This window comes from Bacillus rossius, chromosome 1 (assembly GCF_032445375.1).
Source record: "Bacillus rossius redtenbacheri isolate Brsri chromosome 1, Brsri_v3, whole genome shotgun sequence".
NCBI classification, from domain to species: Eukaryota; Metazoa; Arthropoda; class Insecta; order Phasmatodea; family Bacillidae; genus Bacillus; species Bacillus rossius.
In genome coordinates, this window is record NC_086330.1 from 153,488,039 (window position 1) to 153,515,206 (window position 27,168).

The 27,168-nt window shown below is 33.7% G+C and overlaps 1 protein-coding gene across 7 annotated transcripts in view; it reads left to right on the plus strand.

The window, feature by feature from the left end:
* LOC134546306 (EH domain-binding protein 1-like) overlaps positions 1-27,168 on the plus strand; it is a 90,323-nt gene that overhangs the window by 10,056 nt on the left and 53,099 nt on the right. For all 7 annotated transcript variants that reach the window (XR_010079131.1, XR_010079130.1, XM_063389031.1 and 4 more), the window contains exons 3-8: positions 11,195-11,370; positions 13,212-13,395; positions 17,075-17,321; positions 19,176-19,273; positions 19,372-19,444; positions 23,078-23,185. Coding sequence is in view for 5 of the 7 variants with exons in the window: in XM_063389031.1 (XP_063245101.1) it covers positions 11,195-11,370; positions 13,212-13,395; positions 17,075-17,321; positions 19,176-19,273; positions 19,372-19,444; positions 23,078-23,185 (886 nt within the window). In the remaining 2 variants the exon portion in view is untranslated. The remainder of the gene's footprint in view (positions 1-11,194; positions 11,371-13,211; positions 13,396-17,074; positions 17,322-19,175; positions 19,274-19,371; positions 19,445-23,077; positions 23,186-27,168) is intronic.

Below are 27,168 nucleotides of genomic sequence, written 5' to 3' on the forward strand. Positions count from 1 at the left end.
CTTACTCATCGCCCCTCTCATCACTAGCGCTTATAATCCACCCCTCCCGTCTACCCGGGTGTCTTGGTCGCATATTCTCGGCTCGCCTCTCCCCTCCCAGCCGCGGCGCCTCTCCCCTCCCAGCGTTTGCCGTCATCCAAGCCTATTCAACATCAATCCCCAGCCGAGTCACGCTGGATAATGTCGCTGGACGGTGGGCTTTATCGGGTCCCCTGTCCGATGCTTAATTTGTGAGATAAAGCGACGTTAAGAACTAGTTTTTCAGAAAGTTACTCTGGGCTGGATTGGACCATAGTTTGAAAATCCTACAAGATAGAGGAATAATGTATGGAGATATCTTGTTTAGAATTTCATTGCGGACATTTTCTACGCCTAGGCTTTTTTCTGCCCGATGCTTAGTTTGTGAGTTACGACGCAAAATTATCCTAATCGGCTGTCAACCATTTATTCCATTATTATTATTATTCATTTCTGATTGGGGGACATGGTTTGACCCGCGATATACCCGATTCCGCGATCAATCGGGCGCAATATACCGGGAGTTTACTGTAACAAATAGCATTTAAAGAAGTTCTTACATTCAAGTTAATTATTATTTCTACAACTGCCAACTGGAAATTGTATGTAATAAAATAATATTGTGAACTCTTTTGTTTGTGAAACTATTTATCCTTCAGTAATATGAGTATATAAACTTAATGCAAATTATTATGATAATAAAACTTAAAAATGAAAGAAAAGATTCGAAATTGGAATCGAATTTCAAATAGTTGGTAGGGATTCGACTCTGAATCAAATTGAACTGAAAATGGGGGATTCGCACAGCCCTACATTTTATGACATGGTTTTTTGATTGTAGTTAATCTCTGGGAATCAGTAATGCATATTTGTTCCTTAAGCCCTGAAATTTTTCGTTATTTTTGTTTTCCTTCATCCAATGCTTGGCTTCTTGTCCATTAGTTGCAGTGCCATCTTGTAGAACCTTTGTTTTGGTTATCTCTATTTAGGCTTCTGCTAATAACTTTTTTATTTGAATTGAAATAAAATTATTCGAGAATTACGATTATTTTTTCAGTCAAATTCAAAAATTCGATAGAAATAAAAAAAATTAAAATCTAAGGAGTTTAAAAATAATTTGATGTTAAACACAGTATAATAAAAGATAAAAAGATAGACATGTACTGGAAAAATCTTATATTTATATGGAACAATAATTGTATGGTGCAAAATGAAGAAAATTAAGTACCTGGTAATGCATTGTCTCAACTACGTAATACACTTTTAAGTTAGAATATTTGTTAGTTAATACAAGTGTAAATACAAAAAATAGAGTATTTTAGTAATTTTTAATCATTTGCAGTTTTTTATTATTAACAATAAAACTAGTAAACTTATGTATGTACTATGTTGCAGAAAACATATCCAATTAAATTAATTTTCTCGGCTTAGTACATGTTACACTTTTTATATTAAATCTTTAAAACACAATCAACACATAACATCAGTAAAAATAATTTTGTGGATAATTACAAATTACGATAGCAACAGAATTATTTGTTTTATACACAATTATAAATGTTAAATTAAACAATCCATAACTTCTCCTAGTCCCACTGAGAACTGAAGAGCTATGAGTTATTTCTAGGGACCAGAAAAAATTGTGATCACAATAAACAAAAAAAAAACAACCTTGAATTGTGATGTTTTGGGGTCAAAATGCTATTTCTAATTTTTTCAGGAATTTCTACGCAAATAAACAAAATTAATTTTTTCTACTGAGCTTGTGTTTTGTACGTCTTCTCCGCAACACCAAGAACCATAACCTTATCGTCATCTGTTAGGCAGAGGGCTGGAAGAGCTCAGTTGAAAAATTACATGCTCTGCACTCTGCAACTAAACTGCGTTCCTTATACAGTAAGTCCTCTAATTACGTCGTACCGATTTACGTCGTTTCGGATTAACGTCGCTAATGTTTGAGTACTCATGTTTCAATTTAAGTTGTCACCGATTCACAATAACGTCGTTTACAATGACCGTAAATCTTTATTTTAACCAAAAGCACCATTTATAATTCGTTTATAAGTCTTTGTTTCCTTCGGTAGTTAATTTATGCTATGTAGCGTAAGCTACACGTTCACCGCCTTATCTTATCATACATCATGAGGGACGCTTCCTGCTCTCCGCTGCTTTATATTTCAATCAATAAAGGTAATAAAGCAGCTGGTTAAATAACCATTCTATAAAGCTGAGAAGTGCTAGTTGGACTTGTTTCCCACGCTGTCGGTTGTCATTTGCTGATAAAATTGCCCATTGTCACGTCTGTGTGCAAGCGCTTCCGGCCGACCTTGGGCCGTGGCCGGACGGTGGCATGGAACATGGCTCATTTTGTGTCGTTTCTATTTACGTCGCGGTTTTCGGGAACGTAACCCCGACGTAAACCGAGGACTTACTGTACCTGTTTTTACTGCTGTCGTTTTTCTTTATGGCCTTTGAAATGTCTGCAGAGGGCTGGATGAGCTAAAGTTGAAAAACCACATGCTCTGCCTCTAAACTGTGTTACTTATGCCTGTTTTAACCCCTCCCTCCCCTTTTTTTTTACTTTTTATTACTGCCTGTGAAATGATGTCTCGGTTGACAGATGACAAGGGATTGCAGGAATTTTCTGGAAAGGTGGAGAGAGTGCTAATGTTGATGCAGGATCCTTCTCCCTTCCTTACCTCTCTGTGTTCCCGCTGTGAAGGCAGGGCCTTCCCCTTCTATCTCGCTACACAAGCCACCCCCTTTTATCCCTGCACTATTTACTACCGTTTATATGCTTGCTTTCTAAGGATGTCTTTTATGCTGCAGCGATAAAACTATTTTTATATATATATATATATATATATATATATAAACTGCCAGTTTAGATAACATCATTATAATATTTTATAATATTTCAAGTCTTAAATGTTAATTGCTCCATATACAAAATGCCAATAAATGTGGTTAGTGCAAGGCAACAAGCTGACGTGTTTAAAAATGACTGTTTTTATGCATCCGGTGCTGTTACATAAATTTGTAAATACTCCAACTTTGAGTTATGTCTGAAAGAAATCAAATCAAAATTCTGTTCCAAAGCACATAAAAAATAACATACATGTGAACGCCAGGCAAAAATATTGTAGTGGTATTGACGTTGAACAATGACCCTCTGCAACAGTATTTAGGACTTTGAATAAGTGTTTCAACCGAAAGAACATCATCCTTAACAAGTCAGAAGATGTTATTTTACTAAAGAAAACTATTCTTGAACTCCATCATTTTGAGATAATGATTACGAAACCCTTAAAGAATGTGTGCAAGAACTTTGCAACAGAAAAGCACATAGATTTGTTTAAAGTTGAGACTTCCTAGAATATAAATTACAATGAATTTTCAATAGCAGTCTTACCTGCTGTTTGTAGACCTTTAAACAATTTTTATGTGAACGGTTACTTAGTCACTAAAACATAGTTTTCACAGACAGAAGTCAGAACCTGAAAGAAAGCAGTGTTGAAGTGTGCAGTATGCTGTATTTTGATGACTCAATTCAACACTAACAGTTAGAATATTTATGCACCTTTATTTTTAAATGTAGTAAGATAAAAAAACAATAATTATATATGAAATTTCTGTTATGTTATGATTTAATTTTTTTTTAATTAAATGCTATCAAATAAAAGTGCACATAAAAATAAAATAATATCGCTTTTGAGAAAAAATAATCTCCCTTTTTTCAGGTCTTTACTTATTACATACACTTATTCTAAATTACCGTGAAAGAAGGTAAGGTCATGTACATGGTGAGGCAAGAGTAGCTCTCTTCTACAGGTGACTATGTTCCCAGCTGTTGAAAAAACTGAGTGCCTAAAGCATTCCATAATGATTCATTGTGTTTTGCTTGAAGAATATTAGTCTGAACTTAACCATTTACAATTTTATCATCATAGATATCTTTCTTCAATAAGCTCATTGCATTCATTCTTTCCCTTATATCAAAGAAATATTATTTTTTTTTAAATTGAGTTGTAATTATTTGAGTGAGCCTAAAAATAATTAAAACATTCTTAAACCTAATTTTTTTTTGTATAATAAAAAACAAAGGTAAGAATTTATGGAATAAGAGCAGTCTGTAGTAACTAATCTTGCCCCTAGCACAGGCTTGTAAAAATACATCAAATTCGTTATATTTTGCGTGGTCCAAATGACTTAAATTTTATTTGAATACGACTTAAAATTTATTAAATTTACATAGTACTAAAGTAATTAACATAAATGTCATAATTTGAGGTTAAGTTAAATAACCTGTTGGTGTTTTTAGTTTCTGTGGACAGTACAAACATTTTGCCTAACCATGCATTATTTGTAATATTGCCACAACAAACTGCACTTTTTCTGTAATGTTCTTAATTCTGCCATAATGATAACACTTTAGGCCATTCTATTGAAATCTCTTTTGATGATAACAATGTACGATTAAAACAATTCCAGAAACGTGTGTTATGAGGCAGAGCACCGAGATATTAAGAGTCAGTATGTGCCGAGGCTCAAAATATTGTTAGTTATATGGTCGAGATATTGATAGTTGAAATATAACTGTTCACAAATGAAAACTTTTGACTTGTGTTCATACAAACTGGCATCGTGGAGTTTGTGGACATATAAAGTTAAAAGTTAGCTCTCCGTTTACCGTGAAACAATCGCAGTCCTTGAAGAGAGGCATTGCTGAGTAAATATTTTTGTAGTGATACTTTTAAAAAAATTATATTCTTTAAATGTATTTCAAATATTGGTAGATGTAATAATAAACTTGGTTAAGTGCACAAAGAAAATGAAAGAAAGTAGAAGGTACTATTTTCTTTGGTCAAGGAAAAGTCATTAAGTAGCATGTTAAAAGTTTTAGTTGTGTAAAGACTTTTTACTCTCTCGTAAAACTGCCTGTTTTGGAAGATGGCTGACAGATGTTAGTAATTAAGATGTAATGTATTGTTGATCGTAATAATACGACCTTGACATAGAGAAAAGTCCAAGATATAATACTGTTATTTTTTAATTTTTACTATACGCAAAGCCAGGATTTATGATGCGATGTTATGGACAGTTGTGACAGCTAATGAAACGAATCTTCCATAGGCTATTTTAAATATTGTTGGCTAATGAATAATTGAAAAAATTATTGTATTCAAAATGTTGAATTGAGTATACGTTTATTTGATTCGGATTTGAAATTTTCGAGTACTCTCAGACCTCTATCTGTATTCCCCAAAGAAGTTGAAAATAGTACAAATGACATGTGAAATTTTTTTTAAATTAATACTGATTATGATTACAAATTATAGCATTCAAAGTGTTCAAACAATTTAAATGAATTTTACATACTTTAGACTGAATGATTATTAATGCTCCACGTTTCATGTGTTAGATCAGTGATGACCAACTTCACTCTTTCTGGAGACCAGATATCATTTTTGAAACTAATCTGATTGCCAGAAACATTTTTTATGTCTCATATGTTCAGCACAGTTATTGATAAAATAAAATTGTTAATAAAATTGTAAATAAAATTGTTGCATGTAATAAAGTATCGGAAAATAAGTCTTTTAAGAAATTAAAAATAGCATTTACAAAAAATCTGATAAGTACAATAATAATTAATATAGAAAAATATATAGATTACATAAATAAAAATTAAATAATCTATATTATTAAGTGTATCAGAGATTACTCTGGCTTCTAAATACTGTCAGCTAACAACTTTATTCTACATGTACGCAAATAAAGACAGCTAATACATGACATAAGGTATGCATGATGGTATTTAAAGGTTGAAGGAATCTTTAGGCGGCCCGTGCAAAAGCGTGCAGAGTGCATTCTGCATACCCCTGAGAGCAGGATATGTTGGAATGTAAACAAAGGAGTTCTTTGTGCACAAATGCTGACTTTGTTTGTCCCTTTCTTCACTAGGAGGCAAGGATGATCATATCAACGAGCATTACTCCTACGGAAAGAGTGGTAACTTCCATGTTAAATGAGTGTCACATTAAGCAGACTGCTATGGAGCGACCGCAGCGATACCATGTGTGTCGTGGTAAAACCTGAACTAACAAGCGTGCGGCGCATGCTCATTAGGAGCCCTTTTTTTTAGCTGCCACGTGCTTGCTTTTCCCGCCATACAGAAAATTAACGATTTGTTTGTAAACAAAGATGCAGAGAAGCAAAACATTCTTCACAAAGGATGTTACTTTATATTATTTTCTAAACTAAATTCGTCAATTACTTTTATATTGCCTTATAAAACACTTGTAATGAATTTTCTCGGCAATCATTATGTACTAAATCGAAACAGGCGTAACTCGGACCTATTGCATCTTTGCATGTTTATTTCTAAAAGTTACATTCGTTAAATACTTAACCTTCTTTAAGCTTTAAATTGCAAAGAAAGGCTAATAGTCTTGTTAAGGTGCCTGATATTATCTGGTTTGTACCATATGAAACCCCGACATCTGTCATGTTAACCATAATAAATATATTGCCAGAATGGAATCACTTTCGTGAGCATTTTGTTTGGTTTAAGTTACCATGCGCATGTATAAAACGTACCTATATTTTAAAAACATACAGGCTTCTAACCCAGGTGTGAATACATTTAATTACACTTTTTAACACATAGGTCAGGAATGTTCTGTTATGAAATGAATCTAGTTATCATGTTCGTTACTAAAGTTTTTTTTCTCCTGTAGGCCTGACTAAATCCTACTTTGTTACCATTAAAACCAATTTTACCACAACTGGTTTTACAGTTTCAACCCCCCCCCCCCCCCCCCCTTCAGTGGTTTTATACACAGTTAAACATTAATAACATATTACCTCAAAATGCTGAATTACATGGTACACAAATAGGCCAAAATTGCATTTTGTAATAGATTCTCACTTATAGAATGGGCCTTAAATGTTGGCCAGCGCATACAGCTGGCTTCACAAGGAGGTGGGAGGGAGAGTTTCACCACAAACTATGTGGCATTCCTACAGACCATGACATCTTTCTGCACACTGCAAGCCCAACCAAACCCCTGCTTGGCAGGTCCTCACAAGGCAGCAGTAGCTAGGTAGGTACACTATCTTTCAGGCGGAGCAGCAGTATAGCCATACAGACTATACATTAACATATTGAGAAGCGAGAACATGTTTATACTTTACTAACTACTCAGTGAAATTGCGCTGTTGCACTGCATTGCCAGTCGCCACTTCTCAGAATATTTTTTTGCAGAATAAGAAGCATCTTGAAGGTTGGGATATAATGTAGGCTAACATTGACCCATAATCAACACCGTTAATATTTGTTGAACTATTCAGGTTTTTAATCAGAATATATAAAACTAAAGCAGAATAATTAAATATAGCAGTTTTTGCCTAAGTCATGAGCATACATTTATCCAGACGGATCAATAATGCTGTGTACTCTGTTTTGCAAAAATCTGGCTTCTGGGAGCCCTAGTAGATCAAGCTGTCAAAACAACTGTCCAAAAGTTGGCAAAAACAGTTAACCATGGTCACTCTGATGTTTGATATGAAACCTATTTCAATGAATGAATTAATGAATGTCTTATTTATGTGCCATACTTTCTGAAAAAAGGAAAGAGGTAATTGAATTTGCTGTAAATAAAAAAATGTACCTTCAGACATGTTATACCAATATATTTAAATTTCATTCAAGATAACAAATTAAAAGGTTCACTGTTCACAAGACACAAAACCTAAACCCATGTTTACTGGTGCCAATAAAATGTGTAAATATAGTTGTCTTGTTTTCCTATATTTACAAAATTAATGTTAAAATTATATTTCAACAATCAAAAACAACACTGTTACAACAAATTAATGCTGTATAATAGTGTAAATATGTACCAAGGTAATTTTTCCAGTTGTTAGGGTTTCACCCACTCACTTTTGTGGTGCTGTAGTGCCATAACTGTCACAGGGTATACTGAAAGCTCCAAAGTCAGGGTATGACCTACTTGGGCCAGATTATTTTGAAATGCAGAATATATTTCATGCAAAGGTAACCTGAATAGGCTATTTATATGTATTACTAGTTTACCTGAGTCAAACAACATAATTTACTCTACTAATTAGTTTATTACATCCGCCAGATCATTTCAGAGTACAATTTTCTACAAATATATTGGACAAGTGAATTTTATACATTAAATATCATGATGAGCAAAAAATCAACCAATATATGAAGAAATGTTTACACTCTTCAGCAGCGAGAAGAAGAAAAGTTATTATTTTATTTATTTATTTTTTAAAATGTCCAAGTCGACTACAAAAATATACAATTATATTGTACATGTAGTATAGGACTCGTCAAGAATATTAAACATTATGAATACACATTTAAGTACAATCATATACACATAAACGTAAATAATTAAATAGTAAAAAACAAATAATGTACATTATATAATAATAATACATTTTTAGCATAGTTTTGCTTCCATAATATAATTAATAGAATAAAATCTGAACTCAACAGCAAATCTTTCAGTATGTTTTTTTTTTTTAATACAGAAAGTTGGTTTTCTGATTAAAAATGTGGTGGAAGTTTATTGTAAAAACATATAGCAGAGTATCTCGGACTATTTGCAAAACATTTTGTACGATGTTGTAATATATGAAAATTATTTTTTTATCTAGTCGAATAATTATGTAAATTGAAATTCTGCAGTTCATTCAATTGTGAATGAGCAAATATATGTAATTCATAAATGTATAACAATGGTAATGTTAAGACACCTAAGCTTTTTTAAAGTTGTCTGCATGAGGTACGATTATTTACATGCATTATTATACGTACAAATATTTTCTGTATTTGAACAATTTTAGATGAGTCCGTGGAATTACCCAAAAATATTATTCCATATCGTGAGGTTCAACATAACCAAAGTAAATAATTTTTAAAGCATTTAGATTAGTCCATTTTGAAAATGTTCTCATAGCAAATAATATTGAGCTCATTTTTTTAGTTAAATGAGCAATATGAGATTTCCAATTAGGTTCTTCTCAATATATTTACCTAGTATTTTGGTTGAATTTGATTGAGATATATTATAACCATTAATCGATACAGTTGGGTCTTGCAAATTGTATAAGTTATTAAGTTTAAAATGCAGCCACGTTTTTGTGTTATTAAGAATTAATTCATTAGCCTTAAACCAATCTATGATGTCCCTAGTTAAAATTTTAATATTTGCAATTAAACTTAAAGGGTTATCTCCATGTATAGATAGATATATTAGTGTCGTCAGCATATAATACAACATTTTTAGGCAAATCGTTAACGTATATAAGAAAAAGCAAAGGTCCTAGTACAGAACCCTGAGGAACACCAACAGATATGTTTTGCCTATCTGAATGAACATTATATTTTATGTTGGTTAAGGGATCTATATGTTGTACTACGACTACTAGTGAACGCTGAGACAAGTAAGATGTTAACCAATTAAGCACTGTATCTCGTACACCATATGTGCTTAACTTTTTAATTAATATTTTATGGTTAACACTATCACAAGCCTTACTTAGGTCACAAAATAGCCCAACAGGATGATTCCTTCTGTGTAGGTCCATAGTTATAATGCTGATAAATTCATAAAGTGCAGTTATCGTCGATTTACAACGCCTGAATCCATGTTGACTGCCCACTAAAATTATATTTTTCTCAAAAAATGACATTAATCTATTAAACATTAATAATTCTAATATTTTTGAGAATGAGGACAGAAGAGATATTGGACTGTAATTCTGACAGGCGTCACAAAGACCTTTTTTTATGCAAGGGAATAACTTTTGAACACTTCCATAAGGTAGGAAAATAACCTTGCATAAAAGATTCATTATAAAGATATAACAATGGGTCAACTATATAATCAATACCAGTCTTTAATAATAAAATCAGGTACAGCATCTAAACCTGATGAACGTTTACCTTTTGATTTATGAACTACTGACAATAACTCAATTTTAGTTACAGGAAATATGAAAATAGAAGACGATGTATAGGTTGTGCCAGAAATTGAGGCTGTATTGTACACATTATTATTAATAATCTGATGAACACGGAGTTGGTTATGCACTATTTTATAAAAATATTCACTAAACTCATTAGAAACAAATCTTTGCTCTTCTGGTTTTGAACGACAGTATCTTACTGCACATTTTCGCTCATAGGCATATCGTCCAGACATTATTATCTTTTCACGTTTTCTTGCTAACCAAATATTTTAAAATGATTTCTAATTTACCAGATGCAAGTTGTTGTTTACCACTAAACACAACATGGCGCCAGCAAGTCAACCCTTGCGAGTCAAATAAATATCCTACTCATTTTAGCGGAGTATTTTCAAAGCAAATTATTTTTATTATAATACTGAATAATTTTAAAAATTGATGTAGAAACTTCGTTACAACTACAAGTAGCTATGCTATACTTGTTGAAGTCTTTAGTGTGATTGTGTGATATTGCATTTAGCGCGGTCACCTGTATCATGGCGAATGACGAACTAACAAAAAAAAGGGTCCATCATAAAAAAAAGCCTGTGCAACGATTTCCTATTCCAGTTTCCTCCCCATGGATCATATTAACTAAAAGTAATTTTTATAATTTACTTAATCTCTTGTTAACAGATATAAAATATTTCTCAAACAATTTTTTTGTGTGCCTAAATTCAGCAAAAAAAACAGTTATATGTATAACTAAATTTTGCTCCACCACACAATATAAGTTCTGTGCTACTGAAGTCACCTAGTACCTGAAGCACCTTTTTTTTTTTTTAAATAAACATATATATATATATAGGTGACTGTGTTGGAATTATGGTAAAGTGGGGCACACTGAAGTCATATTTAACAAATAAACATGCCATCTATCAGGACATGTTGTATCTTGGTGTGACTGAAAATAGTTTGGTGGTTAACCAAGAACCGAGAACCAGTTTTTAAGAACAGGGAATAATGTAGAACCAACACATCATTAACGTGATGTAAAACCGTAGAAAATAAACCAATCCCGATAATGGTGATGTTTAGAACTAGTGTACGGTATCAAAAATATAATGGTGTTATGATCACATATGTTTGACTTTTAGGCTTTAACTTTTATTTCAAAATGTTTCAGAGAATTTGACTCTCTGTCCTCGCATGACATTAAGGGGAACTGCAAGAAAGCCTTTGATGCTGGAGAGGCGCTGGGAATCCCGCGTGTGATCGAACCGGCTGACATGGATGTTCTAGCCGTGCCAGACAAGTTAGCTGTCATGACATACCTCTACCAGCTTAGAGCTCACTTTACCGGTAAGATTCCAACAACACTAAATGTTGGGCCTCTGTGTTTACTGAATCCAAAAACTGTTAGCAACTGAAATTTTTTAATTATGTGTTCGGATATAGTTAAATTAAAAATAAAAGTAACTGTAACTTAGTTTTTTTGTGTGTATGTGCATAAAATCATGGCATGATTAATTTTTTTGTCTTTATAAATTAATTAAGGTGGAGTGTTTGAAGAGATCTAAGAAAATTTTCTGTTCTTCTGTTCTTATTTCAGTTCTGGTTGTTGGAAATTGGTTTATAGCTTTAATTACTGCCTTTTTGTTTTGCTAGCTTTGTTTCACTGGGTTATTGTGTTTTAATGACATTATTTTTTATCATGTACAAATTCTGCAGATGTTCCATTCATTTTTTGTTTTTTGTAGCAAATTATGAGCTGAAGTGTGTATTTTTTTTAAATATTTTTTTAATAACATCAAATAAATATTTTTTTTAATAACATCAAAAATAATCTTTAAAAAAATTATCAATAACATTGTACCACCATCCCCACACTACAACACTTGAGCACCCAAGGGATGTGGCACAAAACTATGTGGCATAGAAAACAAAGTTAAGGTTCCCTGTTATGTTGGTTATTTATTTTAAACATGATGGCTGTGAAACATGAAAAGTGAAATTCCAGATCATTAAATACAATGACTAAATATACATAAATGTAACATAGCAGCCAGCATCAAAGTGCAATGTTCACCCAACAAAGTGCATTTACAGTTAAACAACACTCTTGAATTAAGTGGATACTGCCAGATTCATCAAATGGGAACTGCATTTGTATGTAAGACCACACATCTTAGGTGCGTAGGGTCCAATAGTAGTTAAGAATACTACAATACCTACAAATGAATACCAGATCATAGCAAAGTGAAGGCTCAAGCACTAACTGAGTTTAAAGGCTAAGGCAGGTATGCTAAATATGGCCATTACACAGTCCAACCAAGCTACACTGCAAAGAAGAACAAATCTAATGATTACGAACCAAATTTAGAGATAGTAGACCAAAAAGTAATTTAAAGAACCAAAAGTCACTTGTCTCTCCTCTCGACCAACGGACTGGCTACCACACGCGAGTTAGGGCACGAGGGACAAGGCACACACACAACTTACACTTTATCTACACGGCAATAGTTGCAGTCATCGACCTGCTCTAGCTGTCCACAGTGACCTGCCACCAGGAGTGCTGGTGGTACAGACCATTAAAGAGGGAGTGAAAGGGGTAGACAAACAAGCCACACAGGAGAGGAAGAGACACATGACAGGTGGTCTATTTAAAGACCGCAGGGGCGGTGACTCAGCTCAGTGCACTTTTCAACATTAATAACAAAATGTGAATATTTAAACAAATAGATGTTGTGGTAAATAAAATTAAAACCCAAACAACAGCACATGCATGGCTGAGTGAGTGACACATCAGTCAAAACAAGAAAACACTGCACACTGTTAGGAAGGTCCCAAGTGTTTAAATGGATGCACTTGTTTTACTTATTAAAAACTTGAGTAAATTTTAGTTTTTCATATGTTTTAGGTGAGATGCTATTAACGTACAAAATTAGGAGAAATTTTATGTATGGTGGTAATTTTGAATATTATAGTTTAATGCAGTTAAGTACGTATGTGAATCACATTTAAGATGTGAAAGTTGGTATTTTGTGATAGGTATTTCACCTTTGTCCAAACTTAGTAGTTCATAGACATTGGAGTGTGTTTGCTGGCATATATTGTACATCATAAATTTTATAGTAGGTTTTGAAGAATGGAGATAGTTAATTTTAATATCCCTTTCTTTATATTTCTTACACTTTTTGCAGGTCATGAACTGGAAGTGCAACAAATTGGGAAGACCACAGATGAGTCATCATACATGATTGGACGGTTCAATACAGACACAGAAACAGATGTGACTGTTCAGTTGTTTGAGCAGGAAATCATGAATATGCGAAAGCGAGAAGTGGGGGAAAGGAGACAGCAGAAGAGTAACTCCAGTAATAGAAGGTGAGCATTCTGAACATTGGCTTGATGTTCTTAAATGTTTTATCTGTGTTTTAGAACAACCAGTTAGAAATTTAAAGTCTCTTAAGTGTAAAAAAAAGTGTTTTCATAATCATAAACATTAGTGTTGATTTTTCTCTACTATTATGATTATTAAATCCTCACAAACAATGAATCATTCTTCAATCAATCATCCATCCAATCAATCCTCCTCCAATCAATCATTCAATATCAACATCTCCCATAATCATTATTAATAATCATCATCAGTAATCACCATCATCCATCATACTTTTTTATTGCATTAGTGTGTTTCATCTCAGTTAAAATTATTTTTCTTTATAAAATGAAGACTTTTCATCTGTATTAATACAGTTTAGTTTTCAATAAATTTTTAATGTTGCTCCTTTTAAACATTTGAATTAAGCTATATAAATGCTGTGAGCAATTTTATTGAAGCTATTTTCCAGTGTCTATGATTAAAAACTTTCAGAAAGATCATAAAAAACTGCATAGTGTGTAGGCATGTGCTAGTACCTATTAAAAAATTCAAATTGTACAGAAAACTAGTGATTTGAATTCAGAGTTGCATTTTTGATTATCTTGCAAACCTGGTTATCTTGAATTGCATATTATAAAGGGTCTACTTTACATTCTGAAAAATTTTTATTTTATACTAATTCTTTAGACAAGAAAAGTTGTGATTTTATATTTTAAAAAGTTTGAATGCTCCTACAGATGGTCAACCTGTGATTAAACATTTTTTGGAAGCCTTGCTTAAAATTTATTTCAGTATCTCTAAGCCAGATGGAAAATTCAATATTGCCTTGAGCCTTGTGACTTGCCAGCAAACATTGATCACATGAAAATGTAGAACTGTTGTAAGCATAAATATGTTTGCTATTATCACATCTCATTGTAATTCTCATAGACAAGAAAAAAATGTATTTCATAAGCCATTAAAGTAGAACTTCAAATGAGAGGAATTTGGTATTCGTGAATAATTTGAAATTCAATTCAATATTTTAAATCCAATAATTTTTTTGACTATTCATTACCAATACATACAGCAAGTGGGACTCATATGGAGCCAAGATGATTTATTGAAAAATTGGTATTGGTTTTCTGCAACATAGTAGATACTGTTACAATTTAATGTGGGGAACTGAGTTTGTAAGAGATAGCCCAATTAAGTTTTCCAATTAAGTTTTATTAATTACTAACATTTGAAGTGTACAATGACGTCGTACTCCCATCAAAGGAAGCTCCAGCCGGTGACGGGGATAAAATACAAACAGATGTAGAAGTACCAATAAGTTCCTAGAGGTAAGAACAATGTAAAAGACATTAAGAGTTCCCCTATGTGTTTCAACATTTAATTAAGGAAAACCATTTCAATGGCAAGGCATATTTATTCATAATAGATGCAGTAGAACAATTTAGACAATAAGTATGAATTAAATAACACGGGACTCCACTAAGGTACAATAGTAGTATACATGGATGAGCGTAATACACACGTTATATGTTATATGTCATACGTTAGAGACATATGATGTTCTATGTACTTTACGTGCGAAAAGTAATTTCCTTGATATGTTTTTAAATAAGGAAATCATTGAACATAACAAATAGGCGAAACCTTGCAAAGGATAGGTGCCTAGAAACATATTGAACGTATATACAAATAGTGTATATATGTGTACAATATATATACGTGTATACAGTATGTTGAACGTAAGAGACGTACTGACATAGTGTGTGTACAATACAAGTGTGTACAGCACGTACAACATAAGGAACGTATGAACAAAACGTAAATAATTAGTGGATGTTAGTTACTATTAAGCAAACGCAACACTTATCATTAGTGAATAAACATTATGCGAAATTAGGTATGCAAGGTACAAACAATATAAGAGCATGAGATTCACTCTACACACCTTAATGTTAGGGTTCTACAAAGCAAGGCTAGTATATCATTTAAGTTTACGTAAATAATATGCGATGTGTGTCATCTGGGTGCCGATCATGGGTAATATAACCAGATAAACCAATGCTAAGAGACCCGTGAATCCAAACCTCAATTTAGAACTTGACAACGAGACATAATTTAAACAGTATACAAGAACTAACACGGGTCAATATGCCACTGAGCCACATAACTCGCAAATTTGAACTAAGACACTTACCCATGATCGACCCCTAGACCGGCCGTGACAACAAGCTCGTCCAAGGAACTCAAGTGAAGTGATTCAAGAGGTAAGTCAGCAAGAGCTTATGTATTAATTAAGCGGTATATAAATCCTCAAGCAAAAAAATAGTTCCTAAGAAGGGGAAGGATGGAGGGTCACCAGAAAACTGGAATGGGTAGGAGGGATAAGCGGGATGTGGAGAGGGGAGGGGGTAGTAACATGACACTAATGCCGATGATGGTCGAAGACAGCCGAAGGCTCACTGAGACGAACACGAGTTCGACGCACATTCATATTACTAATAAATAATTGTACTTAAAAAAATGTCCAATCACCAATTACTGGCACTTAAAAATGTTTATTCGCAAGTCACTGAATGTCTGTCAAGTTCCACAATTCATCACTGGAGCTAGGCTCAACAGTGCTTCGCCCCTTACCTCGTGCCTGTCCACACACACACACACACACACACACACACACACACACACACACACACACACACACAAACACACACACACACACACACACACAAACACAAACACACACACAGAGAGAGAGAGAGAGTGTCTCACGCCACTCAGTCGCACTCTCAAACCCGTCGCTCCACGTCGCGCCACTCTCAAAGGGGTCTCTCACCCTCTTCATCGATGTTGCACTTTCCTTCACTCGTGGAACTTGCTCGGAACTCCTGCGAAGGCCGGCATTGCTGCTTAAGTACTAGTGGGTTGTCTTTCCAGAACCGACGAGAACGGCTGTGACTAGTCGTGTCATCCCGGGCCAACCCGATGCCCAAACAGTCCAGAAGGGCAGCAGCCCGCAGAATTCCCAAGGCCGCTCAGCGATAAATAACAGTGCCAAGGCAGGACGATGTGCAGGGAGGGGAGAAGGAGAGGGGTAGCGACGACACTTAGAATCTGGCCAGGCACGCGTGGCATGCCTTACGTCAGTGGAGGGCACTTGACACAGCGCATGACGCCAGTGGCGTGGCAGGGCTGCCAGCCATCTCCAAACCTGGCACGTGTCACAATCCTGTTTGCGTTCGTAGCAATACATACACAGAAAATTTTGTGATTATAATTAAAAATTATTCAAAATATATATTTTATTTTATGTAATCATTAATTTGTTTAACAAATTTCAAACCACTTAAAATTTTCTTGGTTTAAGAAAATGCACTGCCCTTCCCCCTCTCCTTTTTTTTCACCACACTTTGTGGTTCCATATATATTTTTCTCTCTTTTTCATCTGACTGTATTGGCACTTATTCATGAATAATTTGATGAATAATTTGAAATTTTATTCTAATAAAAATAAAATAGGAATCGCAGAAGTCTATTGAAAATAAAAAATAATTTTTTCTATTTGCTGCCAGCTTGACTGGAATACATTTCGTGTATTTATATGCAGTCACGGATAGTTGAATTCGTTAAGTATTCACATGAGCCTGAACGGACTGCAGTTGTGTGCGTTGCCGTGTGTTGCGTAAGGTCCAGCTCGATGGAGTCGGACGGCACGGCGGAGAGCGAGAGCGCCAAGAGCAATGTCACGGCGAGGCAGAGCTCCCTGCTGCGCCTCAGGCTGCCCTTGGTCTCGTCATCAGACTCGGGCGGGGACAACGGGGACCGCTCCCCCACCTCTGTCAAGGACGTCACCGACAAGATCCTTGCCAGTTCCAAGAACATCCTGGGGAAGGTGCTGTCCCCCACCAAGGACAAGTTTTCGACAAGGGACAAGGTGGGTGTGGGGCTTCTGCTGTTATTCAAGGAGTCGTGCACATAGCTGATGGTGATGCCTGTGTCATGAGAGATGGTGAGGGGTGATAAGATGAGAATGGTATGAATATTTGGAGGAAATGGAAGTACCCCAGAAAACTCACTAGCTCAAGACAGGTTTGACTCCACAGGGAATTGAACCAGAATCACCATGTTGGTGGAGATCTCACCACTAAATCACTGTGCCTTCCTCATACTCGGAACATAATTGCAGAAAATGTAGGCCATTAGGTAACTGATGTAAAGAGAAAACTGGGCAGGAACTCAAGTACTCATAGACTGGTACTATTTGAAAGACATGCACAGAAACAAAAAAAGATTTATGTGTGGATGTGTGGTCATGAAATTTGGCTGGTTGGAGGACCAACTTACAAATCACCATCATCTCTCTCCACTTAAGAAAGCTGGTGCAACCAGCAAAATATTTTGACTGCCCAAAAAAAAAAAAAATATTTCTTTTTGTTTGTTAGCCTTTTCCTACTAGTACCAACCTGCAAGTACTCACGTTCATGTTCAGTGTATATCATGGTTAATTAGGTTTGTGTGTAATATGTATACATTTTTCAGAATTGGGGAATTGTGGGTTTTTGTTTAGGGAACAAAATTGTAAAAGTAAAAACCAAAGTAAAACTACTCTTTTGTTGATATGCCTTTGTGCAAATAAAATGAGGCTTTGTGAACTGAACATCTATTCTTACATGTAATTATCATAGCTCATAAGTAGAGGCAGATTATAGGATGAATAGTGATAAAACTGAAATAAAAGCGAAATTGAAGTCAATACTCCACCAAACACTGAAATGTAAATCAATACACCACATAACACCGAAATGCAAAGCAAAACAATGCAGCGAAATTCACTTCAATCACCTCATTTTGTTTGTTAAAATAGAGAATTGACTTCATAAATCTTTAGTTTAGGCTATTATTAAAAACCTTAAATATTATCTATTAATTATAAACTTATTTAGTTCTAATGTATTTTTTTTTAAGTAAAGTGGATTTAAAGCAGTCAATAGCTGATACCTACAGACATACATAAAGGCCTACAGAAAAACATTTTTATGGGGTTTTTAACATGGCACTTTTTAGTCATATTAGTAAGTATTGAAATAATAAAGACAGTGACAAAAGGTAAAATTTAAATTGTAATATATGTTGAACTTTCTCGCGAACTAAGAAACATTACAGAAGAATGTTGAATGTTTTGATTATAGTTGTTTGTTTACCTTACTTGTATCAATATATGTAGTATTTTTTTATGTAAAAATTTTAAGAGTCTTATCACAGATTTTTGTAACATTTGATTCATGTTATTGTGCTTAATACCGTATGTACTTATTTCATATGTTTAATCTTTAATGAAGGTAACAATGATATCCAATATTTTTCATAACAATATATGAATTTTTATATAACATAATGAAGTCTTTGCTCTTTTCATAGGTCAATTGCATTTTCATTTTTAACATGAAATGAAGTAAATAGTTGATCAACCAATCATAAGGAAAATTAATGAACGTCTTAGTAAATAGTGGTATGCCAGTACATTTATCTACATATTTCTACATTTATCTACATATTTCTCCCAAATGATAATACAAATGAAATATATGTGTATGTGTGTGTGTATCAATTTAAAATTCAGGGATTTTGGGATATGAGCCTTTCCCCCCCCCCCCCCCCCCCCTCTTCCTCTGTTTATCTTATTGCTGTGGTAGAAAACTTCTCTTTGTTTATTTTGTAAAAATATTCTGATATAATGTGAAGTTTTTGTAAAACTGTTTGCACTGCTGTATGTATAATTTTTCCGTAGAGCAAATCTCCTACCAACACCAATGCAGCTCCTCGGCCATTTCTAATGACTCGTCAACAATTCCGAGATCCATTTGGTTCAGATGAGGAAGATGACGAGTAAGTGATCAGTTTGTTTTGCTGGTCTTTGCGGGTCCTTTATGTTCCACGTCACTTTTTCAGCTTTCTATGTCTCTTTATGTATGTTCTTCTTTCAGGCAACCACAGTTGATAGAGGAGAAGAAGAGTGGATCAATCCAACTCACTAGATCTCAATCTTCTCAAGATAGTGTGAGTTTTCACAGTGTTAACTTAGTGTGTATATGCTAGGCCTGTTCGAATATTCAAATTTTTTAATATTTATACGAATAATCAATTATTTGTATTCAATTCAACCTCGATTACCAACACTTTTAAATAACGAATATTAGTTAGCTTATAAATATTTGACATAGCATACCTCGTGTGTTTATTATATACCAACTTTTACTGCTCAGATAAAGTCATTTTTGTGATATAAATACATTTATTTGATGTTTCATGGGACTTCATAATCAAAAACATAAACAATAAGCTATGTTTCAAACATGCAACATTTAAACATTCAAGGTTTTTTTTTATACTGTCTCACTAAAGAACAATGGAACAAATTACGAAAACAATTCAAAAACTGAATATTTGTCATTTGAAGCTTGAAAACAAAATATTATTGTATTCTTTTCATTACACACACCAAAAGTGGGAAAAAATAAACAAACACCAACAACTATGGACTAAAACACACAAAACATGAACACTCCATTGAAATGGGTATTGAAATAACAAAATAAGTAATCGTCATAGTTTCAATGGTGCATAAATCAATAGTCACAATCGATCTAATATCATGTGATACTGATACAGTAGCAGAGTACTTGCTGTATATATCTGTGATTCAAAAATGTACTAAAAAACTTAAATAATGGTGTAAGATTCCAAATGAAATTACCGAAAATTGTGTTTATAATTAGAGCAGAAATGCTGATTCATCTAAATATTGGCAAAATTGTTTCTACCGATTCATTGAAAAATGACTTTTCGTACTGTTTACTTTGAACTTGCATCATTTCTTAGCTACGTGTGCCAGCCATACATATCAAACTTAAACATCCTATGTTTTAATAACGTTCTTGAATCTAATAATTTGGTAATAAATATATCATCAGCATGGTAAAGTTAGAAAAGAACAAAAACTGGTGTTATTTGGAGCATGGTACCTCTACAAACAACAGAAAATAGCAACTGCTTGAACTAAAAGAAATGTTTGTAATATCATGACGGAGACATTTTTTATCTAACTTACATAAAGGTTTTAAAATTGAATAAAAAAATAGTATAGGACTTCATATAACATAAATTACATTTACTGTTTCCCGTGAGAAGCAACCATGTGAAACGAATTGCCGTATAAATGTTTTGTACCTGTTATTAAATAATCTTATTTTATATAATTTAGTATTAAATAATTAAAATTTCCATCCTCCATTAGTAAATGCATGTATCAATAAGCAACTAACGGGTCGTCGACAAACAAATGAAAACAAGCTAAAGATAAGAGATAAAAAAGGAGAGGTTATGGTTATGTTCCTCCATTTATAATCTAAAACACATGTGCATTTGAATTGCATGCTTTTTGTAGAATTAGTTATTTTTGGTAATTTGATATTTTATAAATAATTTTTAACCAAAATGTGTTTTCCCCTGTATCAGTTCGGAATCGGTGAATCTGCAACAATTATATTGGCATATCGGCAAAATTTTGTGAATCTTATAGCTCTATTTGTAATAGTGCTGAACGAAAATAGAATTTACTTGGCTGCCGTTAACAACGAAAACTCTTGAATAACTACAGTTTAAATATGTAAATATTAGCTCATTCAATCACTAATTAGAGAATACAACCTTTCAAAAAAAGATTCATGTTTTTCGTGAAATATGTATATGAAAAATATTTTATGGTACTTTGCAGTTCAAAAAATTGTATGGAACCAAATGGAGAGTAGCTGGTTGTGGAAAATAAAGTGAATAGGAAATAAAATTAAAGGTTGGTTTGTTAGGTTAAGTTAGGTTAGCTGCATAGTTAAAAAAACTATTATTTCATAATTTAAATATTTTAACAAACATTATCTATGTAATTATTGTAGCTGCCTTAACTTAACCAAACTTTGACTTAGTATTGTCTAATTTTCCAGAAGTGTATATTTACATGGAAAAAAAAATTTTGTGGGATTCTAATTCTCATTCTTACTATGTATTCAAATTCGATATTCATACTCGATTTGAACTAATAAAAACTAATATATTTGCAGAGGCCTGTATGCAAATTGTTTTGCTTGCTACTTTATATTTTGATGGTGGAGTGTGGCATTGTAAATGCATTTCCTCCAGAACCCATGCAAAGCCCATGGAAGAAAGTTAAGGAGTAGGGTCAGAGTCAAGACTGAATCAACCAGCAGTTTTTAATAATAAAAATAATAATAATTGATCAGTTTTTAATTATCTTGTTTCTTATTCTGCTGCTGTTGAAAAAAAAAACATATCTTAAGTAAAGTGTGTTTGAGTTGTCAGATTGATTGCCTCCTACCAACATTAGCCATATTGAACCTAGATTTTTCGCATGTCGGGCATCGCAGTGAGCCAGTCGGTTTTCTCATGGGTGCTCCCTCCTGTTTCCTCCCCCCCCCCCCCCCCCCCTTCTCTTCATTCTTGCCTTTTCAGACAATTAGCTTCATTGACTACTTCGGTGTACTGTTGGCAGCTGCATCACTAGTCTTTGTTTTTCCTAAAAAAAAAAAAAAAAAAAGTTTATTGGTTATACTTAAAAAATAATATAATTTCTAAACAATTGCTCCATATAAATCTATGTTTTAATTGTATTATTTGAGGATCAGAGAAATTCACCTCAATCCCCTAATTTTGTCTATTATAATATAGTATTCATTTCATAAAACTCTAGTTTAGGTTTTTAATTAAAACCCTAAAATATTATCTCCCGAGTAAAGATATTTATTTTGTTTCTATATATTGGTTTTTCAAAGTAAATAAAAGCTGTCTATAGTGGATACTTTATAGACATGGCTAATGGCCTACCAGATACAAAACAATAAAATGTATTAAGTATAATGATCTTGGATTTTTTCCATGCATATTGGTTTTTGATTCATATTAGTAGTATTGAAATATTGATAAGCCAGTGCGAAATTTAAAAAAATTCATTTTTAAATATGTTGGCTTCAGAAATAAACTAAAACCACACAATCAAATATTTTTTCCCACTGTCCAAAATGTTATGTAGTTTTTAAAGTTCCAATAACACAATTTTTTTGTTTTTTTATTTGATAAAATTTTATAATTTTCAGGATAATTTTAAAATTAAAATAATAATGAAACTTGTAAAAATATTAATCTTAGCTGTAGACAGTAATGACATTGTATGTTTAAAAAAAAAATTTAAGTGTACTTTTAATTTTTGTCGTGAACTAAGGAACATCACAGAATATGAATAATATTGAATGTATTAGTTGCAGTTTTTTGTTTAACTTACTCTCCTTAATCTATGGTATTGTTATTGAATTATTTGTTGAAGCATTTGATCAATGTTATTATGCTTGATATGCTTATTATTACATGTGTAATATGCAAGTTTTAATGATGAAATTTGCTTTTTTATAACACCATAAATGGCTCTAGGTATTATAAACACAAATACGTGACATGAAGCATCATTTCTGCTCCTTGCCCATGAATGATAGATGAATTACGATGATAAGACTTTCAATCTTAAGAATTTTCATGCTCTGAATGTGGTAAAGTTTTGTAATTATAGTAAATTAATTTTTTTTAATTTTAAAACTTAACTAATATTTCTGCTTCTTGCTGCAACAGGAATCTGTCCACTCATCTGACACCCGATTAAGCAGAGAAGGATCAGAGGTGCGAGAAAGTGGCACCCAAGGTTTGTCTCCCACACATGAACTAGCACGAAAACAACATGTAAGTAGCCTTTTATTCTTCTCATGTAGGTGATAAGTGGCTATTATTTTACCCTTGCATGGACATTTCCTTAAACTGTTTTTTTATTTCCTGGTACTGTTCTGTGTGCTGATTACAGGCTGTAATGATTTTTAGTCTAGAAATTATAGGTAAAACTTTTAATACAGGTAAACACTTAAAATACTATCTATGTTAATGATAAAGCCAAACAATATGGATTGTAGAACCTTGGTTATTTGAGATAATGTTGTATTTTCTTTGTTTACAAGCTCATGCTAGCTTAATCAGACTGTAGCTCATTAGCATAAACATTAAATTTAAACCCAGCAATGTCATTTATTCATGTAAGGAAGATTTCAGTACACTGTTTACCAGAAGCTATGTAGTAGTTGTTTCAAGTCGTTGACGTTCATGATGGAAAGGAAACGGATGCCGTATGTTTTCACAGGCATCTTGCAGAGGTAGATGAAGGTGGAGTGAATAAAACTAAAAGTAGACAAAGTATCTCAACACTTAACTAGCCATATATTTTTATTATTAATCTTTTTTGCTTGTATTATCACAAACTGTAAATTTTGGATAGAAATTGCTGACGTTTAGTTTTGTGGATTACACAGTTTTTCAGGGATTCATGGGGCTAATACACTTTTAGAATCATTGACAGTGTGTGTTTTGTTTACCCTAAACAGGATTGTTACTTAACAGGTTTTACTATTTTGACAATTTACAGGCAGTTTTACTTTTCATATTACTGTTACATTTCCACTCCCCAAATACAAAATCCTCTATTACCGATAGATTTTTCTCCAGTAAATTATCATTATTTTATGTTCCATTAAACAACTGCAATAATAATAATATAGTACTAAATAATACAAAACTAATGATTAAAGTAATGGTGATAAGAAACAATAATGAAGTTAAGTGAATTGTAGATAGGATCAGATTAGACATGTCAGATGTCAGGTATGTAGAAACTACAATGGAGGAAGGTAACAAGCAAAAACCAGAATATAATTGTAAAATTAGGAAAGCAAGGGGAGAGGGAGAGTGCATTAGTATAAGATTTAGTGAATATAAAACAAAATAACAGCTATTACTGAGGATTAAACAGACCTGCTATTAAAAATCTTAGTAAAATATTCAAAATCTGTAAGGGTGATTGATTTCTAACCTTTTTAAAAATTTCTAGTAATTTCTACTTAGTTATGTATCTTCTTTTTTGGCAAAACATGGTTAGGGACAGTATTATGTATATGGTGAATTGTGATAAAGCAGAATAAACACCGAAAAGCATATCAGATCACCACATATCACCGAAATGAAAGTTAATACACACCATAAAGCACCGAAATGCAACAAACAATTAGTTAGTTCCAAAATGTATGTTCCAAATAGATTTGAATTTTTTTTCTATTTTTGATATTTCAACTATTAATAATTAATTTTTACATTACACCATTAGGTAGTACTTTTTCAAATGCAAATATACAGTAAAAGTACATTATAACGTAAATTTATAACAGCGCCAAAAGTTTATGTTATAGCGAATTTTCGTTACAGTCAAAATTTTAAAAAAATCTTATTTTTGTAGCATTTTTATACATAAAACTTACTAAAATAACATTTTTAAGCGATATCAGCACTTGCCAACTACGAAATATGAGACCGCGTGGCCGTGATAAGGCCGTCACACACATTGTGGCTAAGCGCGCAGCTGTTTGTTTACATGGAGACGGGCGGGCGTAGCAAGCAAGGTCATGCCGGCCGCTTCCTGTCGCTTTGACCGCAGCTGGTTTGCTGGAGACATGTGCGCTAAGCTGATGATATCGGGTGCGTATTTGCGGAGTTTTGAATACTTACTAACAATATGTAATCTCAAAGATGTAGTGAAATTTATTTTAAAATTTGTCACATTATTACTCACGTTGACACCTATGAAAAATGTCAAACAAAAAAAAATTAATAAATTTCTAATTACGTTGGGCAACCATACAAATTATATAAAATAATTTTTCCGACAATTGGTCAGTATCATAAAAATAATCACTCGTACAGACCCTTGGAAAATAACACAAAATTAATAATCACTTTTTACAAAACGAATCCATTTGGTTTGCCTTGATTTCACTAGATTTTCGGACAAAATAAACGATTGGACCTCTTGAAAGTTCATCAAATCTTTCGTCGAAGAATTTGTATGCTGATAAAAACGACTGATTGTGTCAAGTGCCTCCATCATTGATGTTTTCGACGGAACAGATACGTCACTTGGTTCGTCGTCATTATTGTCATCATCTTCAGACGCCGCTTTGTTTTGATTAGAAGAAACGAGCTCGACAAGTTCTGTGTCCGCCAAATCCCCGCACACGTCAACATTATCATCAGCCGTGGCAAATTCATGGAACGTGCATGGCACATGCAGTTGTTCAGCAACGGTAGGCCAAACACCGGGCTCATCTGCTGAACCATCCGGCAATGCATCGTCAGATGTAGAAGCATCAGTTTCACATTCACGGAAACCTGCATGCCTGAAACACGCAGCTATCACTGCCGGCGTGATCTTCTCCCATGTAACTGCCATAGCCTTAATAGCTTCCAATACGTTCCACTTGCAGACAGTTTTCCCAGCAGCAAGTTTCCTCATCACCGCGTTCACAAGCATCTTGCGAAATTCCTGTTTCAATAAATTAAACACACCCTGAACCAGGGGTTGCAAAATGCTAGTACAGTTAGCTGGCAAGAACACCAACTCCACATTTTTCAGCTGAATGTCTGGATGTGCCATACAACGATCGATAAACAAAACAACTTAACGATTTTTCATCCCCATTCTGGCGTCAAAGCTGTGAAGCCAGTGCGTGAAAAGCTGCGATGTCATCCATGCTTTTTTGTTTGCTTCGTAAACACATGGAATGTTGCGTGCACCTTTAAAAGCCCTGGGATTCTTTGACTTTCCAATAACAAAGGGCTTTAACTTGTCACTTCCGTCCATGTTTGCGCACAAAAGTATTGTCAGTCATTCCTTGCTTCATTTTCCCCCTTTGCAAGGATCATTCCTTACTGCCAAAGTCTTGTCAGGCAGTAAATTATAAAAAAGCCCAGACTCGTCAGCGTTATAAACCTCGGAGGGTTTGTACCTATCCAGTATCGATGCAAGAATAGATTGCCAGTTGTTGACTGCTTCTTTGTTGACACTTTCCGACTCCCCAGAAATTTTGTGCAGTGTTATTCCTCTTCTTGCCTTAAAACTGTTCAGCCAACCATCACTGCATTTGAAGTCTTCGTCAATGTTCAGTTTTAAGGCTAGTTGCACAGCTTTAGCCTTTAACATAGCACCGGCAACCGCAATACCTCGTGCGCGATTTTGGGAAAATCATGTAAACAAAGCTTCCTCAAGATCAATATGTTTTGCAGCACGTATTTTTTTTTGTTTTACCTGGTGCGCAATCTTTTAAAGCTGCCGACTGGATTTTTTCCTTATTTTTCAAAATAGTGAAACCCGCCTTCCGATCAAATTGGAAGGGGGGTCCCGTCCCCGACTCACCCTGGGTAACTATCAATACAAAAAAAAGGCAAAATCTGAAATAGGTATTTCGCTCCAAAAGTTGCACCCGGGCGGTCGAGCTGTGAAAGGGAGAATTATGACAAACGTACACAGCAAGACTTTGGCTCATTAAAAACACAAAGCAGATTAAGACTATCCAAAAATTTCATATCGGCTACATCTTACGTAGCATTCATAAACAAAAAAAAATATTAAACACTTTTGCATGGCCATTACCTCAACCTATTAAGATATATTACAATATATACAAGACTATGCTAAAAATCGGATAATACTAATACCATAAAAATACTATATAAATAAAAAGGATTAATTATGAAAGTTCCAAAAAACATCCTACTGGGAGCCGGATTTATACACGCGCACGTCCATCAATACTTGCACGTCTTGCTTCTTATAATGGAACAGCTGATAA